At 51.6% G+C, this 16,351-nt stretch overlaps 1 protein-coding gene across 2 annotated transcripts; it reads right to left on the bottom strand.

The window, feature by feature from the left end:
- Positions 1 to 7,739: 7,739 nt before the first annotated feature.
- HPCAL4 (hippocalcin like 4) lies at positions 7,740 to 11,115 on the bottom strand (the record flags this gene model as incomplete). Of its 2 annotated transcripts, XM_080799949.1 has the most annotated exons (3): positions 7,740 to 8,814; positions 10,549 to 10,764; positions 10,948 to 11,115. In XM_080799949.1, the coding sequence occupies 3 exons, from the start codon at positions 11,107 to 11,109 to the stop codon at positions 8,617 to 8,619; spliced, it is 576 nt and encodes a 191-aa protein (XP_080656075.1). The 2 variants fall into 2 exon arrangements, with proteins under 2 accessions (XP_080656075.1, XP_080656074.1); XM_080799948.1 differs by lacking the exon at positions 10,549 to 10,764 and having other exon boundaries at positions 8,617 to 8,814; positions 10,948 to 11,109.
- Positions 11,116 to 16,351: the final 5,236 nt, after the last annotated feature.

The following is a 16,351-nucleotide window of genomic DNA, read 5'->3' as shown; positions in this document are numbered from 1 at the left end:
CCTTAGTCCGTTCTGTGGAGGGAGAGGTGGCTGTGGATGGACAGCTCCGTCCTTGAACTGGACTCTGCTCCTAGCCGGGCGCACAATAGATGGCCCGGATGGGCAGCTATTCCCCTCCAAGGCGGAAGGAACTTTAAAGTCGGTGGCGAGACCAGGTCCCCACAGCCTGGCAGGGGGACCCACACCAGGAAGACACCCAGGGACTCTGAACCCAGGTTCTTGCTGGCCCTTGACGGCCAGTAGGGGGCTCACGCTCACAGGGTCCACTTGCAGAACTCTGGGTGGTTATGAAGTGGCGAAGAGAGGGAGGGTAGAAAAGGAGCTTGGTACCAAAGACTATTGGACCACCATCCTGGAGTTTCAGGGCACTGTCCTTTCTTGGTGCAGAGCCCGGGGTGCAGCCACTAATGCCACCTGTCCCGGAGTACAGGTCAGGAAGCAGACAAGGGGCATCTCTGTGTGAGCCTAGAAGTCTGCACAGGTGGGTGGGAGGAGCAGGAGAACATACTGGCTTAGCCTGGAAGGCATCTGGCTGGAATGGGTACAGAATGGAAAGATATGCCCAGCCTCTTCCATGTCCTGGGGGGAACCAACGAAAGCTTGTGTGGGAGGAAGGGGGAAAAATAACAAAACTTGGGATTGGGGTAAATATGTTTAGAATTGCCCTTCTCGGGGCGCCTGGGTGGCTCAGTGGCTAAAGCCTCTGCCTTCGGCTCAGGTCATGATCCCAGGGTCCTGGGATCAAGCCCCACATTGGGCTTTCTGCTCAGCAGAGAGACTGCTTCCCCCTCTCTTTCTCTGCCTGCCTCTCTGTCTACTTGTGATCTTTGTCTGTCAAATAAATAAATAAAATATTTGTTTAAAAAATAGGATTGCCCTTCTCCAGACTTGGTAGTTTCCATAGATGGCCTCAAACCTTCTCCAGTCTGCCTACCCTTTGGCAGTGTGACTTGGACAGAGATCTGGATGAGCCTCAGCAGGCTGCAGCCATGTGCAACATGAGGGTAAGAGGGGGCAAAAACTCTATAAGCAGAATGAGCCAATCAGCAGAGAAAGATGGAAAAAGCTGTGCAGAGGGCAGCAGCAATCCCCTGAAAGAGAGACCATGCTGCCTTGGCAGGGAGCTGCCTCTGGTCCAGACAGCTTCCCAAGTCTCCAGCTGAGGCCGGGGAATAATGTTCATCACTAAAGCCCCGTGAGATTCTCCACATCACTTCAACTAATGCCCCTCCAAAGTTGGTGGCTAATGGTTTTGTCTGACTAGCAACCCTTCCCACCCACTTCTCCTACAGCTATCCTTTGGAAAAGATGGGTTTGAAGTGTGTGAGTCCACTTAAATGCAGACTTTTTCAATAAATACATTGAAATAAATTATTCAGTAAATATACGTATAGTACCATAAATGTATTTTCTCTTCTTCATGGTTTTCTTAAAACAGTTTCCTTTCACTGGCTTACTTTACTGTAAGAATACAGCATATAATGCATATAACATACAAAATCTGTGTTCATCAACTAGTTCTCAATAATGTTTTCCATCAACTGTAGGCTGTAAGAATGAAGTTTGGGGGGAGTCCAAATGTATACGTGTGTTTTTTGAATGTTCGGTGGTAGGTGGTGGTCAGTGCCTCTAAACCCTGCATTGTTCAAGGGTTGTTGTAGTTAAGGAGCCTGGCCTCCCCGGTCACAGGAGTAAGCATGTGAACCAGACCTGACCAATCGGAAACACTATTTCCCTGGACATAGCAGTTGAACAAGGAAAGAGCCTGGGACCCCAGCTGAACTACTCGCCTGTGGTCTTACTTAGGGTTGCTGGGAGATTTGGCTCTTCTCTGGGGTTATTAATTTGGGGCAACGAGAGCTGGGAGCCCGTCTTTCCCTGCGGCAGGCGAAAGAACGTGGGAGAAGCCCATCCAGAGCAGACGGCGAGGTCACAGAGGTAGAGAAGCAGAAGTGGAGAGGGAGAGAGGATGTAACACTGAGCCTCTGGCCCCAGCAGTGCCCAAATTCCCAATTACAGGAGCCAATAAGCCTCCCTTTTTTCTTGAGCTTGTTTGAATTGGGTTTTGTTCCCTTGAAACCAAAAATCTCAACCAATCTAGATGGACATGACTAAGCCTCTGTCTAAGGATCCTGTCTGACTCTGGGTTCAGTTCCTTTGAGAATTCTCCCTAGATCCCTCTTTGGAAGGGTTCGAACTCAATCCTAGACTGTTCTTTCCACTCTCTTAGGCTTCTGGCCATTGCCTCTGTCTCTTCTGCCACCTCTGACCACGGGCTTGGTGCAGGGATTCCCTGGCTCTGCATTGCTGAACTTGGGCCAGCGCTTCAAGGTTCAGCCGAACCTGAACCTCAGGGTTCAACTCTTCTGCAGCTGGGTAAGCCGGGAACACACCACTCTGCACATGACTCCAGGATCCCTGCACCTGAACTGCTCATCTGGCCAGCCCTGCCCCAGCATGCCTGGCCCTGTTGGCTGGTCTTTAGCAAGACCTGGGGCAGAAGCCACCTACTCCATGAAGGCTCCCTTCACCGTTCTCTGCCCCCCCCCTTCCGCCACACAGAAAGCACAATAAGCAGTAGCCTTGATGTTAGAAGACCTGAGTTCAAGTTGTAGTCTTGCCATTCCCTGAGCCTTTCTTTCCTTGACTTTTTTTTTTTTTTTCAAACTGGAGACTTGGCTTCCAGTTTCTTTAAACTGGAAACTGGAGCTGACAGGCAATCCCATGGGAAACTGTTTGGTAGCTATCATGGACTGTGTTCAAAAGAGGGGTCATTGTTTGAGCTTTAGGAGGGCTTCGCAGAGAAGGACATCATTGAGATAGGGAATGGGGGCCCAGGGAGAGGCGATGGCTTGCACATCAGCACAGAAGCATGAGAGATGTCTTAGGGAAATGGAGGGCAGTATGGGGAGGCCAAGTGCAGGGTGAAGGATGGGGAGGTTGGGGAGGTAGGGGAGGAAAAGTCTTTGGAGGTCAACAGGTGGCAAGCAGATCCTGTAGGACCTTGAGGGACTCTCTCTCTCTCTCTTTTTTTTTTAAGATTTTATTTATTTATTCAAGAGAGAAAGAGGATGAGTAGGGGGGAGGGAGAGCGAGAAGCAGACTCCCCACTGAGCAGGGAGCCCAGTGCCGGGCTCGATCGCAGGACCCTGGGATCATGACCTGAGCCCAAGGCAGATGCTTAACCAACTGAGTCACCCAGGCCTTAAGGCCCCGCCTTAAGGGACTCTTAGGAAGCTTATCACACTGAAGGAAGAGGGGAGATTTCGGAGAGTTGACACTGTCAGACTTGCACTTCAGGAAGATCACTCTGATTCCTTGGGGACACCTGGATGGCATGGAGGGCAAACCTGAAAGCAGGAGGCAGACCAACCTGTGTCAGAGGTGCTGAAGGCCAGGAGGGTAGTTTTCAGGATGTAACCTGGGACCCAGACCTGTGCACCCCAAGTAGGTAGGGAACAAGCCTCCTGATTCCCCCAGTAAGGCTTCAGCTGGGAATAGCAGCCCCAAGTTTTCAGGCTCTTGAGTCACCACTGGAGGTTTATGGCTGCCCTGAAGGCAGGTCAGCCTCCTTCCTCTGTCCTAATTGCTTCCTGCCAAGGAAGCTGGCCCCCTCCAAGCGTCCTTGAGAAAATCCTTGTTAATGCAATTGAGTGTTTCAGGAGCAAGCAGTACCCTCCAGCTGCCACTGCCCCCAGCTCCCTGCAATAAGCAGTGCCTCTCTGGCCACTGGGTTGGGTGGGGGTGGGAGTTGATATTCTAAGAAAAACACGTCAACACTAACTCTGTTCCAGAAGGTCTCAGGGCTGGTCTCCTTGGGGACGGCGGAACAGGTTACGCACTGCACCCTCCACCAGCAGGGCAGGTGGGACTGAAATTCAAGATATGCTTCACTTGCCAAGCCATGCACCATGGCATGACGAGGTTGTGTTTATTCAGAAGGGGTATACTTTTTCATTAGGCCAAAGGTGCCATCCACTGGCCCAGCTGTGTACTTATGAGGCTGTTTACACCTAGAAGGGGTGTCTTTTCCTAATTTGCACAAAGGGCACCATATAGCTTAATTAATTATAATCCTGGCTCTTGGCCTTTCTCCCCACGCCCCACTATTCACTCCTTGGGGCTCTATGACGCCTTCCACTGGACGGGGGGAGAAACTACGTCCAATGTTGTCTGCCACTGGCTCCCTTCTGGGGAAACTGCTCTCTACCCACAGGCCCACGTATCAGCACCTGGTGTGGTCATTGATGAATGGACCAAGGGCTCCCACCATAAGCCAAGCTCAACCAGATTCTTTTGCTTGAGAACTGGAACTAACTGGCGCAGTGGGGACTTGTCCGCTGCTGGGAAGTCTTGATACAGAGTTGGGGATGCAGCCACTTTTGCAGGGAAACCAAGGAAGTCTGAAGAGAAACCGAGGAAAAGAACACAGATGCAAATATTGCCGAGGGGAGGAGAGCCTGAGAGGCCCAGAGAGGAGAAGGGTGAAGCCCTGTTGTCGGTTCCGGTCCTTCTAAGGCCCAGCCATTCTTGATTTTCCCTCTTCAGGGCCCCTTGTAATCTGCTCACCCCTTTCTCTGAACTAGCTCGAGTGGGTCTCTGTTCCACATAACCAGAGTCCTTGCTAGAACAAGGCCCTCAGCCCCAAGGAGGTTCCTGAGGCACCCCCACTGTTGAGCTCCCTCCAGGCCTCTTCTCCCCCTGTCTTGTACCCTAGCTCTACCTCAGCTTACGGAAGAGCAAGAGCCCTCAGCATGGTCACACCTTTATTCACGGTCAGTGACAAACACACCATACAGCACAGGGTCGAACAGTGAAGACAGTCACTGCAGCCACAGCCAGGAGCAGCACATGTGGAAGGGACAGGGCCCACACTAGAGAATGAGTTGGGATGCCCCCCTCCCCTGGCACCCAGCTCCCCCTTCCCCCCAGGCCTCCACACCCCCACAGCCTCCATCAAGCAGGAAGGGCCATATGCCCTGGGAGGCCCAGTTCTGCCCCACCTTCTGGCAAAGGTAAAAGAAAAACCTTGAAAATTTCAGAAAGAAAATTCCATATTTTCCTGAGACTTCTTTGCAATTATAGGATTTGAAGGATTTTTTTTTCAAAAATGATAAATAAAATCCATAAGAACTGTATTCTTTCTTCCACAGTGATCTCTGAAGTCAGAACAAAACCTCACCCAGGGCAGATCTTCAGGAAAATTGTTGCTTTAGTAAATTTTTGTGTAAAAATATCTACAGTGTCAGCTTACTACCCTGTGTAGAAACCCCAGCTTGGTCTCTCATTCTCTTTCCTTTCCCTTCCCTTGCCTCCTTCTCTCTCTCTCTCTCTCTCTGCAGCAGGATGAATTTCTACCTCTAGAAACTGTCAGTAAAAGATTAAGTGCCTTTGCTTACGGGCTTCCATTTTCTTAACTTTTGATTTAAAGGTAAGTTATAGAACCCTGACTACAGCTCAAAGGGCCAGAGCAGCCGTCTGAAGTGGACCTTGCTGATGGTTTTTAGAGATAAGAAATAAGTGGCTCATCAGTTAGTCCAAAAGGATGAAGGACAGAATGCAGTTAGGAGGTAGAACCTTCTAGAACTTTTTAATTCAGACTTACTCAGACTTGCTGCAAGAAGATATAAAACTCCAAAAGGAGAGTTTGAATATATAATTGTTTTCACTGTCTGTATATTTTTGTGTCTCTGTCAGTCATAATTCAACGTCTCCTTACCAGGTGCTCTATGGCAAGTCCCTCAGAGCTGGCACAGAGATCAGAGGCCTGCCTCTCTTCTCAAGGGAGGGCCAGTGCTCTACCACAGGAGCCCCTGAGCACACAGTGCCTGGGACATCCAGGAGCATGTGGGAGCAAGGTCTGCCTGCCTGTGTCTCCTCTCATCAACAAGATGGTGGTCTCAGTTCCCAGCCTGGCTTTATGTGTTCACACCGCTGGGTGTGAATCTTTGGCCTAACTGGCAAATATCACCCACGGGATATGTCCAAATCTTGGAATGATCAAACATGCTCTCACAGATAGGACTTGTCTACCTGCTGGAGAAAAACAAGAACAGTTCTCTTAGGGAGGAATATGGTGGTAAAGATAGAGCAAGATGCTTCCAGGGTGCTGAGTCAGAGGCACCCCAGGACAGCATTGACCTGTTGGCAGAGCTTCCCAGAAGCAGACAACAAGATGCTTGAAAATGTCAAGAGTTCAACCAAGATCCTATTTCTTTTTGGAAGACCACCACTTCAGAAACTTCTTAGCAGGAACCTTCTCAAAGACCAAAACTAACTTAGTTTGCCCCACAGTCAACTTGGTATGACTCGGAGTAAGAGAGATGAGAAGGGAGAGACTCTGAAGGAAGAAACCCTCTTAAAGCCTTGGGTTCAAGTCCTGGCCTGTGCCACCCTCCTTGCACAAGGGGAGCCCCCCTTTCTGTGCCTCACTTCCCAATCTGGAGAAAGGGAATGAAAATCTCTATTTCCCCAGGCCAGAGGATACAATGTGATCGAGTAGATCAAGCAAGCCTCTGAAAGCTGTGAAGTTCTGTGCAATTGTAAGTCAGGTTAGATTCAACGTTTGAGGGATGGGAACCCCACTTGGTAAAAAGTCTGGAAGTCTCAGCTCAGCCAAGCTGTTGAGTATCTATGTATCTGTGGTGCTGACCAGTAGCACAAGATATGCCTAATGACCCTCTCCTCAGAGCAATGGAACATTCCTTGAGGCATTACTGGATAAAAACCTGCTGGTTCCTGCCTGAGGATGTAAATTCCCAGCCTCACCACATGGCTGGTCATAGGCATAAGACAGAAAGAGAGTGGCAACTAAGTGGCCTTGCTACCTTCAAGGGCAGCAAGAAGGAAGGTCCAATAGAGCTCGGGACCAAAGGTCAGCAGCCCCAAGAGCTTCCATTTGCAGAGAGGGAGGACAGGTGAGCCCTCAGAAGAGGCAGGCCTTTCCTCTTTCCCGGAGATACAATCCCATCCCGCTAACTCAGCAATCATTCCCTGCTCCTACCCTGGGCTAACAGCGCCTGTGTACAAGACTGTTTTCACCAGCAGCTCAAGAGGAAATCTGCCACTGCACATCGAAGCTAATTTCTGATCACAAGTACAGGAGAAAATAAAGTGAAAGGCTTGAAGAAGCAAGATTAGTTTTCTGGCAGTCAAAGCATGCAGCTGTAGAGCTCATTGACCCAAAATCAGAAAAGCAGAAAGCAAAGCCAGTACACCTGGAAGATGATGAATTTACCTGGCACAGTGAGGATTTGGGGTTAGGAAGAGCCTTGCAAAAGGAGCACGTCCCCAGCACTTGAGGCATTTGGTCCATAAATGCAGTCTGGCAACTTAAACAATGGCTGGGCAGTTCTCTTCTTCTAGCTCCTTCTGCTTCGGTAGCAGAAAGAACAAGCCCATCCTTGAAACAAGACCAAATCCAGAAAGGAACTACCAAGATGTAGAAGATACACTTGTCTCACTCTTAGCAAACCTTGTTTTTTTTCTGTTTCCGCAGTCAGCATCCAGCCAGAGCAAGTGCACGATGAGAGAGCTGCCCACCAAGTTGAAAAAGGTCATTAAAAAGGAAGCAGCAGAAGCTGCTGATGGTGACGCCTCAGGACTTAGTCTGATAAGAGGTGTTATTTGGTAAGTTTGCTGGTATTTTCCCTCATTTTGTTCTCAGCTCTCCCTCCCCACCACCCCCCAAGTTAGCATTTTCTATACTCATTTAATCATTTTACAAGAAACCAAGTGATATAAAGTATGTTTTAATATCCTGAACTAATAAAATGACTTTAGCTCTTTTAAAGGGTACTAAAAAAATAAGTATTACACAAATATCAGTGTTTCTTAAACCTTCCACTCACAACTGTTCCTAGACTTCTGAATACCTTTCATTTCATCCCTCTGCAGCTCCGGGTGGAGGTGAGCTGAAGGTATTTAATGGTTCCTTTCAAACTAACTGGCCTCAGCACGCCCGCTGCTCAGCTGTGTGCCATGCTCCCATCTGAGACTCTGACCACTGGACGTTTGCCTCTCTTCCCTTATGAGCTTCCAGAGGGCACAGAATGTGTCTTGTAAACTACCATAACCTTAGCACCCAGAGATGCCTGGCATTGAACAGGTGCTCAATGAACGTTAGGTGAAGAAAGGACTGAACGAACGTTCCACAGGCTGGGGCCGGAGGGGCCAGGTAGAGTCAAGGGGGCAGGACAGAGACCACCTTCAAGGAATTTAGGCCCTCAGCAAAGGACAGACCCACTTTGGCCCTTTAACTGGGATCTGTGAGATCACATCTTGTAAAGCGTAATCCCAGGAAGAACAGAATTTCAAAGCAGACCTGCAGCCCCCCTTCCTCGATCTGCCTCTTGAGGCAAAAGCCATCTCCCTATGCCCAGAGGATGCTGGTTCTGGGCCAAGATGGGGTGGGGCTAGACCACAGAATACCTGAGGATCTGTCTCTTTTCCAGGGTGAGGTGGTCCCTCAAGGATCTCAACTGAGGGGAGCAAGGGCTTGGGCAGAGGGGTGGGTGGGCCAGAGAGTGAGGCTAGAGAACCCCTCCCCCTGAGAGGTCATCAGGTTGGGAGGTGGCCACGCCCCTCCTGGCCAGGGGCCCTGCCCCTCACCAGCCTCTACTTCTGCATGTCACACTGCAGCAGCAGCACAATGGACGGGTCACTCTTGGCCGCCTCCTTGAACTCCTCCAGTGTGATCTGGTCATCCTTATCCTGGTCCATCTTCTTGAAGATCTTGTCTACACGCTGCTGGGGTGTGAGCCCATCCTGGTTCATGCGCATCATGATCACAGTGCCCACCATCTTGTAGATAGCCTGGTGGGGGTGGGGGGCAAGGGGGGAACTGTGAACACTCATAGTGGGCAGGAATGATCAGGGGTGAATGAAGGGGGCTGGGGATGGGCAAGGAGAACATGGGAGATGGCAAGGATACTGGAAGGTGATGTATGGTCATTAAGACTGAATATTTAATGGGTATCTCATACCACACCATGTCTACAACCCAACTCTTCACCTCCAGCCTGCTCTTCCCCCAGCATTCCCAGTCTCAGTAAATAGCAAATTCATCCTTCTGGTTCAGAGCAAAAACCCTGACGCCATTCTTGACTCTCCCTCATGTCCAATCTTTCAACAACTCTTGTCAGCTCAAATTTTGCAACAGGTCCTGTATCCAACCACTTCCACTGCTCCCCCAGAGTTGCTGTTTCCATCAGCTCCTGACTGGCCTGCTGTGGACGCATCCTAACTGGTCTCCTTGCTTCTGCCTTCCTGCGCCTTTAGTCTGTTCTCCACACAGAGAACAGAGCGCTGTAAATGGCTTCCCATCTCACTCAGAATAAAGTCAAATCTCTACGACAGACTGTGAGATGCTAAGTGATTGGGTTCCTGGCTGCCTACCTGACTGCTTCCTACCACTCTCCCCTCACTCACTTCTCTTGTACCACTCTCACCTCCTGGCTACTCCTTGAACACTGCAAACATAATCTCACCTCAGTGTCTTTGCATATACTGTTCCCTCTGCATAGAACACTGTTCCTCCAGGCATTTACATGATTGGCTCCCTCACCTTATTCAGGTTGATGCTCAAATTTCACCCCATAGACTTCTCCATTGCTCTCACTCCCCTTACTCAGCTTCCCATATCTTCTTTGTAACACTTACTGCTTGACATAGCACAGGTTGTTTTCTTGTTTTAAAACCTTCTCACTGTTTTGGGGTGCCTGGGTGGCTTAGTCGGTTGGGTGACTGCTTTTGGCTCATGTTGTGGTCCCATGGTCCTGGGATGGAGCCCTGTGTCAGGCTCCCTGCTCGGCAGGGGGGTCTGCTTCTCCCCCTCCTCCCTGCTTGTGCTCTCTCTGGCTCTCTCTCTCTCTCTCTATTAAATAAATAAAATCTTTTTCAAAAAATAAAATAGGGGCGCCTGGGTGGCTCAGTGGGTTAAAGCCTCTGCCTTCGGCTCGGGTCATGATCCCAGGGTCCTGGGATGGAGCCCTGCATCGGGATCTCTGCTCAGCAGGGAGCCTGCTTCCTCCTCTCTCTCTGCCTGCCTCTCTGCCTACTTGTGATCTCTGTCTGATAAATAAATAAAATCTTTAAAAAAAATAAAATAAAATCTTCTCACTAGAGAATGAGTGTCCTAATAAAACAGAACTTTGCCTGGCACACAGTAGGCACTCAATACATATTTGTTGAAAAAATAATTAATTAGAAACTTGGGCTCTGGAGTCAAGAGTTCTTGGATTTGACTCAAGAACCATTACTTGCTACATTTCCTCCTATGTAAAATGGGGTTTCTGTCAGTACCTACTCCACAGGGTTGCTGGGTAAAGCACTTAGCACAAGGCTTGTCCTACACTGCACACCCAACCAATGCTAGTTAGCCACTGGGTCCTGGCAGGAGGAGGCGGGGACAGGTGGAGTACAGCCAGGACACTCCTGAGGCCTGACAGTAGGGTGCCTGGGGAGGGCTGGAGAGGACCCGCCACGAAGATAGCAGGGGCATCACCCCAGCACAACATGTGGAGGCCTCCCGCATCCACCCCCGCGCACCTCGATGATCTCCAGCATCTCCAGGCGCGTGATGCGCCCGTCGCCGTCTAGGTCGTACATCTCGAAGGCCCAGTTGAGTTTCTGCTCGAAGCTGCCGCGAGAGGTGACCGAAAGGGCACAAATGAACTCCCGGAAGTCGATGGTACCGTCGCCGTTCTTGTCGAAGGTTCGGAAAGCGTGCTGCGCAAACTTGGAGGCGTCGCCGTAGGGAAAGAACTGAGGGGTAACCGGACGTTGGGGTGAAGCCACAGCCTCGCGGTCTCAGCCGGTCTCCGCGATTGCGTTGCCCCGCCCCCTGGCCGTCCGGGGATCTCCCTAGATGGCCTGGCCCCGCCCACACCCGCCCGGCCCGCCCCCTGGGGTTCCCTGGCCCCGCCCCCGGCCGCCCTGCCCACCCACCTTGATGTACAGCTGCTGGAATTCCTCCAGGTTGAGGATGCCGCTGGGGCAGTCCTTCAGGAAGCCCTTGTACCACTGCTTCAGCTCCTGTTCGCTGAACTCGGTGTTCTGAACCAGGTCCTCCAGCACCTCTGGGGCCAGCTTGCTGTTGGTCTTCCCCATGGCAGGGCCTGGGGGACATGGGCTCCCTCAGTTTGGTTCAGGGCAAGGCCCTCACCTCAGCAGCGGTGCCCCAAGTCCCCAGAGGACAGGGTTCCCTTTCTCCACAACGACCCCTCCCATAACAGACCTCACGTTCCCACCGCCGGGATCCCTCCTTCCGCAGCAGGGTGGGTCCTCTCCTGTCATCACTACCCTCAACAAGCTCACCTTCCTACAACTAGGCCCTGTCCTTCACACCCCTTCCCATAGGAGGTCCTGTCTCCCTCCCCACACACGGGAGGGGGTCCCTTCACCCATCAAACTCCTCCAAGGCAGGGCCTCTTCTCTCTGCAGCAGCCCCTCCTCTCTCCTCACACAGGTTTCCTCTCCTGGTGCCTAGGATCTCCACCCCCGGGTCTCAGCTCCCCACATTTTCCCCGACCAGCGCTGATGCCTCAGTCTTCATCCTCCCTCTCCTGTGTACACCTGGCAGAGCACCCCACACCCCTGTGAAAATCTTAATCCTCTCCTTGCTATTTAGAGCTTTCAGCCCCTGGCCCCCACCCGCCTCTGCAGGCTCTTCTCTGCCCAGGGACCTGAGGAAGGTTCCTCCTGTATCCCCCTGGCACCATCTCCCAAGTTCTTCCTCAAGGCTTTCCGGGCCATCCCAGCAGGAAGCTTCTCTCTCTCCTTCCTCTGTACAAAGAGAAGTCCTAGCTGAAGCACTGATGACCTTGACTCATCCTGCTTTTCATTAGTCATTCATTCCCTGAGCCTTTACTGAGGCTGACTGTGTGTGCCAGGTCCCGTGCCAGTGATGGGGATAAAGGAAATATGGGCCAACCTTCAATAACTCATAATTGGGTCAAAGAGGTAGCTGGCTGATTATGAAGGCCCTTCAATCCCTGCCAAGGAGCTTGGCTTATACCCATAGGGATTTTTTTTTAAGATTTTATTTATTTATTTGACAGACAGAGATCACAAGTAGGCAGAGAGGCAGGCAGAGAGAGAGGAGGAAGCTCCCCACGGAGCAGACAGCCTGTTGTGGGGCTCGATCCCAGGACCCTGGGATCATGACCTGAGCCGAAGGCAGAGGCTTTAACCCACTGAGCCACCCAGGCGCCCCCCCCCCCATAGGGATTTTAAAGCAAAGGCTAGGAAGATAGCACTCAGTCCACAAACACAGAATGCTTATGTGGCAGATCCTGAACTAGATGCTGGGATGAGAGAGAAGGAATGTATTTTAGAATTTTTCCTTTGGCTGCAATGTACAAGATGGCCTGAGCGGGGGCAAGTAGAGAGCAGAGAGGGGCAAGCTGCGTAGTTCAGGCAAGAGATGGTGACACTAGGGCAGAGGCTGTGGAGTGACATGGATGGATGGAGATGTGTTAGGAGAGACATCAGCAGGGCTTGGTGACCGAATGTGGGGGTGAGAGGGACAGAGTTGAGGCAGATGCTTAGATTTGGGGCTGAATGGACAGAAGTGGTAGTGTTGAGAAGCAGGTTTGGGGACGATAAAGAGTCAGTCCCCCACAGGAACAGAAGCCCCTTCATGTGGCCTGTGACAGAGACAGTTTTTGCAGAGAGGTACAGGACCTCCCCAGGATGCATCAGGAGTGAGTCCTTGCCAGGCCCTCAAGGTGGGCACTCTTGTCTGACCTCCATGGGAGGAATATTCCTCCAGGGCCTGAGTTTCCTAGGACATGGCCCTGGAGGTAACTTTGACCTGTCTAGTCTTTTTGGAAGGGCATCAGACCCCGGCCGCAGGGTACCCTGTCATAAAGATACCTTGGAAAAGGAAACCATCAGGTTAGCAGAAGGAATTCCACGTCCATAGCCCACCACCTGCCAGTGTGGCTTCTAATCCTTACTGCTAGGAGTGCCCCAAACAACCAGACCTGAGCTGGGTCTCTGCCACACCCCCTCCCTTGCTCCATGGCTTCAAGTTAGTCATAGGATATCTCTGGGCCTCCTCCACTGGGCCACAAGGAAGATCAAGCAGCAGCGGGAGTAGCAACATCCTCCCCCACTCACCACCCCCAGAGCATGAGGACTCCTCCATGCTCCTGGGGGGAAGGGAGAAGTGGGGGGTGGTGGGGAGGGAGGTATGCTATCTTCGGAAACCTGGAATGTGCGGTCCAAAACAGACACATTAGGTGCAAGGATGACTCTGGGACACCTACGGGCAGAAGAAGACAGGTTTCCTCCTCTGTTGATCCATCCCCAAGTCCAAAGAGCACTGAGGTCTTGGGGTATAGGCAAGGAACCTGGAGAACCCAGAGAGAGAGGTGTCCAGTAGGGGAAGTGAAAACTCTCTAGCATTCTCCTGGGGGACGTGCCCGAGTGTCTGTGTAAGGGGCTGGATGTGGGTGGGAGCACGTCCGTTTATGAGATTGCGTATCTGTCAGAGCACGTGTGTGTGTGTACGTGTGTGTATCATGGTGTCTGCATGGCTTTTCTTTCACCCTTTTCCTCCTCCCTGTCCTGTGCTCCCTTCCCACAATTCTCTATGTCCTGAGGCCACATTTCCAGCCCAAATCTGGTCCCAGGCCCACTGGAGACTATATCTCCCTCTTCATTTCCTCTATTGTTCTTACATGGCCAGTCAAAGTTGGCAGTCCCTTTAAGATATCCCCTTATTTTAGTGGAAACTGAAAACCTGAGAAAGAAGAAAACTGGCTCAGAGTTACACAGCCGGTCAGTAGAAGTGTCCAGATGAGCACCCAGGCGGAGTCCATGCCACCTGCCTGGACCACCCTCTCCAAATCATGGCTACTCTTGTCCAGTACAGACTTTCCCCACACCTGCCTGCCTTCTGGGAAAACCCTAGCTCTGATCTCCCTCTTGGCCTCAGGGGGACCATCTCAGCAAGCTTCAGGCCACCATATCTGACATCTAGGAAACATCCATCCCTTGGAATGGCCCAATATCTCCTCTGACTCTGCTCATCTACAATCAGACACCCACAACCTGTGGCCATCTTCCCTCTCCATCAGCCCTTCCTTCCTTCCCTCCCTTGTCCCAGGGCCGAAATGCAATCTTAGTTACCTTTAGTTTCCCCTCTTCCTTTTCCCTAGGTCCAGCTGGCACCAAGTCTTGTTATTCTTTCTTTTCAAGTGTTTCTAGAACCTTCACCATGTCCTCTTTCTCCCCATAGTCAGGGCCAGGGGCATAGCTGACAGGCTGAGGTCCTACACTGCAACCTAAGGCATGCCCATGGGCTCAGTGGTCTCAGAGGGAGTGCCTTTCTTCTGACTTCTGTGTTCTGAGACAATGTCATATCTGGTTTTGCCCAGAAGACATAGGCTAGAGGTGGACATGCCCATTAGGCCCCTCACACTCTAGAATCCTCTAGAATCTGGCATCAATGTGCCCACCTTAGTCTAGCCTTACCTCCCACAGCTCCCCTCACTATATGCTTTCTAGTTAGTCTTCACCCAGCCAGGACCTATGTCCCTATTGCATAGCTGCTTTCCCTTCCCCTAATATCCCTTCCTCCCATCTGGGCTAATGCAGCTCTCCTCAGCCTTCAGGCCTGGCTGAAGCCCACTTCCTTATGATCAGTCTCTCCCAGCCTGGACAGTGGACAATCAGCAGCATGGATTCAGCATTTGAGGGCTGTGAAACTAAGCCCCACAAGTGTGTAGACTCCAGAACTCTCTGACCCTCACCCGATGCTCTAGAATTCCAGAATGGAACCTGATTTGGAAGAGATCTTCATATTAAGCCTTGGCCCAAGCCAAAAAAAAAAAAAAAAAGTCCTTCAAGTCTTTTTCTCAATGGCAAAGAGCTTATCCCCTCCCCCTATAACCAAGTCCGCTTCGGGGCAGCTCAGAAAGTGAGAAAAGCATTTTTCCCATCATTGAGGTTTGCCCTCTTGTAGCTGCCCCACACTGGTCCCGCTCTCCCCTCTGTGGCTGCACAGAACTGCCTGCAGAGACCCAAAGGCCATGTCTGGAACACAGAGATGTTCAATGAATGTCCCTTGGTGGATTCCATGAGAGGAGCAGAACCCCCTTCTTCCTCCTCAGAATGGCATCAGGCTTTCTAGTTTATCTGTGTTCTCCTGCCATTGCACCCACTTCAGAGACCATGGAACCCCGACCCGGGAAAGGAAGGGTTCGCCCAAGGCCAAAGACAGTACCAAGGCAAAGGCCTTGGGGGCATGGCGTGTTCTGTTGGAGCTGTGGCCCTGCTGGACATGGGCAGGCTTCTTGCCTACCGCTTGCGGGCTGCCCTCCAGCTGTAAAGGAGATGGCATTGCCCCATACACAAAGCCACGGCCCCTCTGTGCTCAGAGGCTTCTTCCAGAGGCCAGAGCTCGGGGTCCTGAGTTTCAAATGAGGAAGAGGCGTTGAGGGTGGGAGAGATTGAGGGAGGCAATAATCCCACATCCTCACCCAGCTTCAGAGGAGCTGGTGCTGAGACGGTTGCCATAGTGACAACAGCTCCCTGGTCAGGAGATTTTCTCTTTCCTCTCCTCCCTTTGCTCTTCTCCAAGCAGCAGCCATAGCGGCAGCAGCCAGGTCTTCTCCCTGTCCTTAATGAGGGGCAGGGCATGATAAACAAGATGTGGGCCATAGTGACCACCTCCATGCCACATGGGCTGGTGGTCTGGGAGGGACTCCCAACAGCTGAGAAGGGGTCTGGGCCTGGAGAACATGTGGGAGGGGGAGGCCTGAGTAAGAAGCAAGTCCCCTTGGTGAGGACTAATGCCACTCAGGCCTCTTCTCTGAAAGGTCCTAGCGGTTCAGGGCAAGTGTGAAATGGTCCCATTTGCTCATAATCAGCCACAGAACCAGAGCACGTTAGGGTCGGAAGTCCCTTCAAGACCATCTCATCCAGTCCACCCTCTGTCCTGCCCCTTCCCCATTTCATGAAGGATCAGAGAGGGAAGTGGCTTGGCCAAAGCAAACAGCAGCTGAGGCAAAGGCAAGATTTAACGCATCTCTTCTGCCTTCCAGATTCAGGCCATCTTAGGGAAAGGAGTGACACAGTCCACATGGAGCTTTGGCAGGTCCTTGTGGAACAGCGGGAAGATAGGAGAGCAGGAGTGACTGGGAGCAAGAAGGCCAGAGAGGATCCAAATTAGAGGTGTTTGAGAGGTAGAGTGAGAGGACTTGGTGCCTGTCACGGGTGATGGGAAAGGGGAAGTCTGGGACCTTGGCAACACTGACGGACAGGTGTGCTGGGGGGTGGTGCCCCTGGTTCATCCTCCAGCCAGGATGAAAGAAGCCAAGCATGGGGCTTCTGCTAGCCCTGG

The sequence above is a fragment of the Martes martes genome (assembly GCF_963455335.1).
Source record: "Martes martes genome assembly, chromosome: 4".
Classification (NCBI taxonomy): Eukaryota; Metazoa; Chordata; class Mammalia; order Carnivora; family Mustelidae; genus Martes; species Martes martes.
The sequence above is the reverse complement of the archived record's forward strand: the minus strand, read 5'-3'. Positions and strand labels throughout refer to the sequence as shown.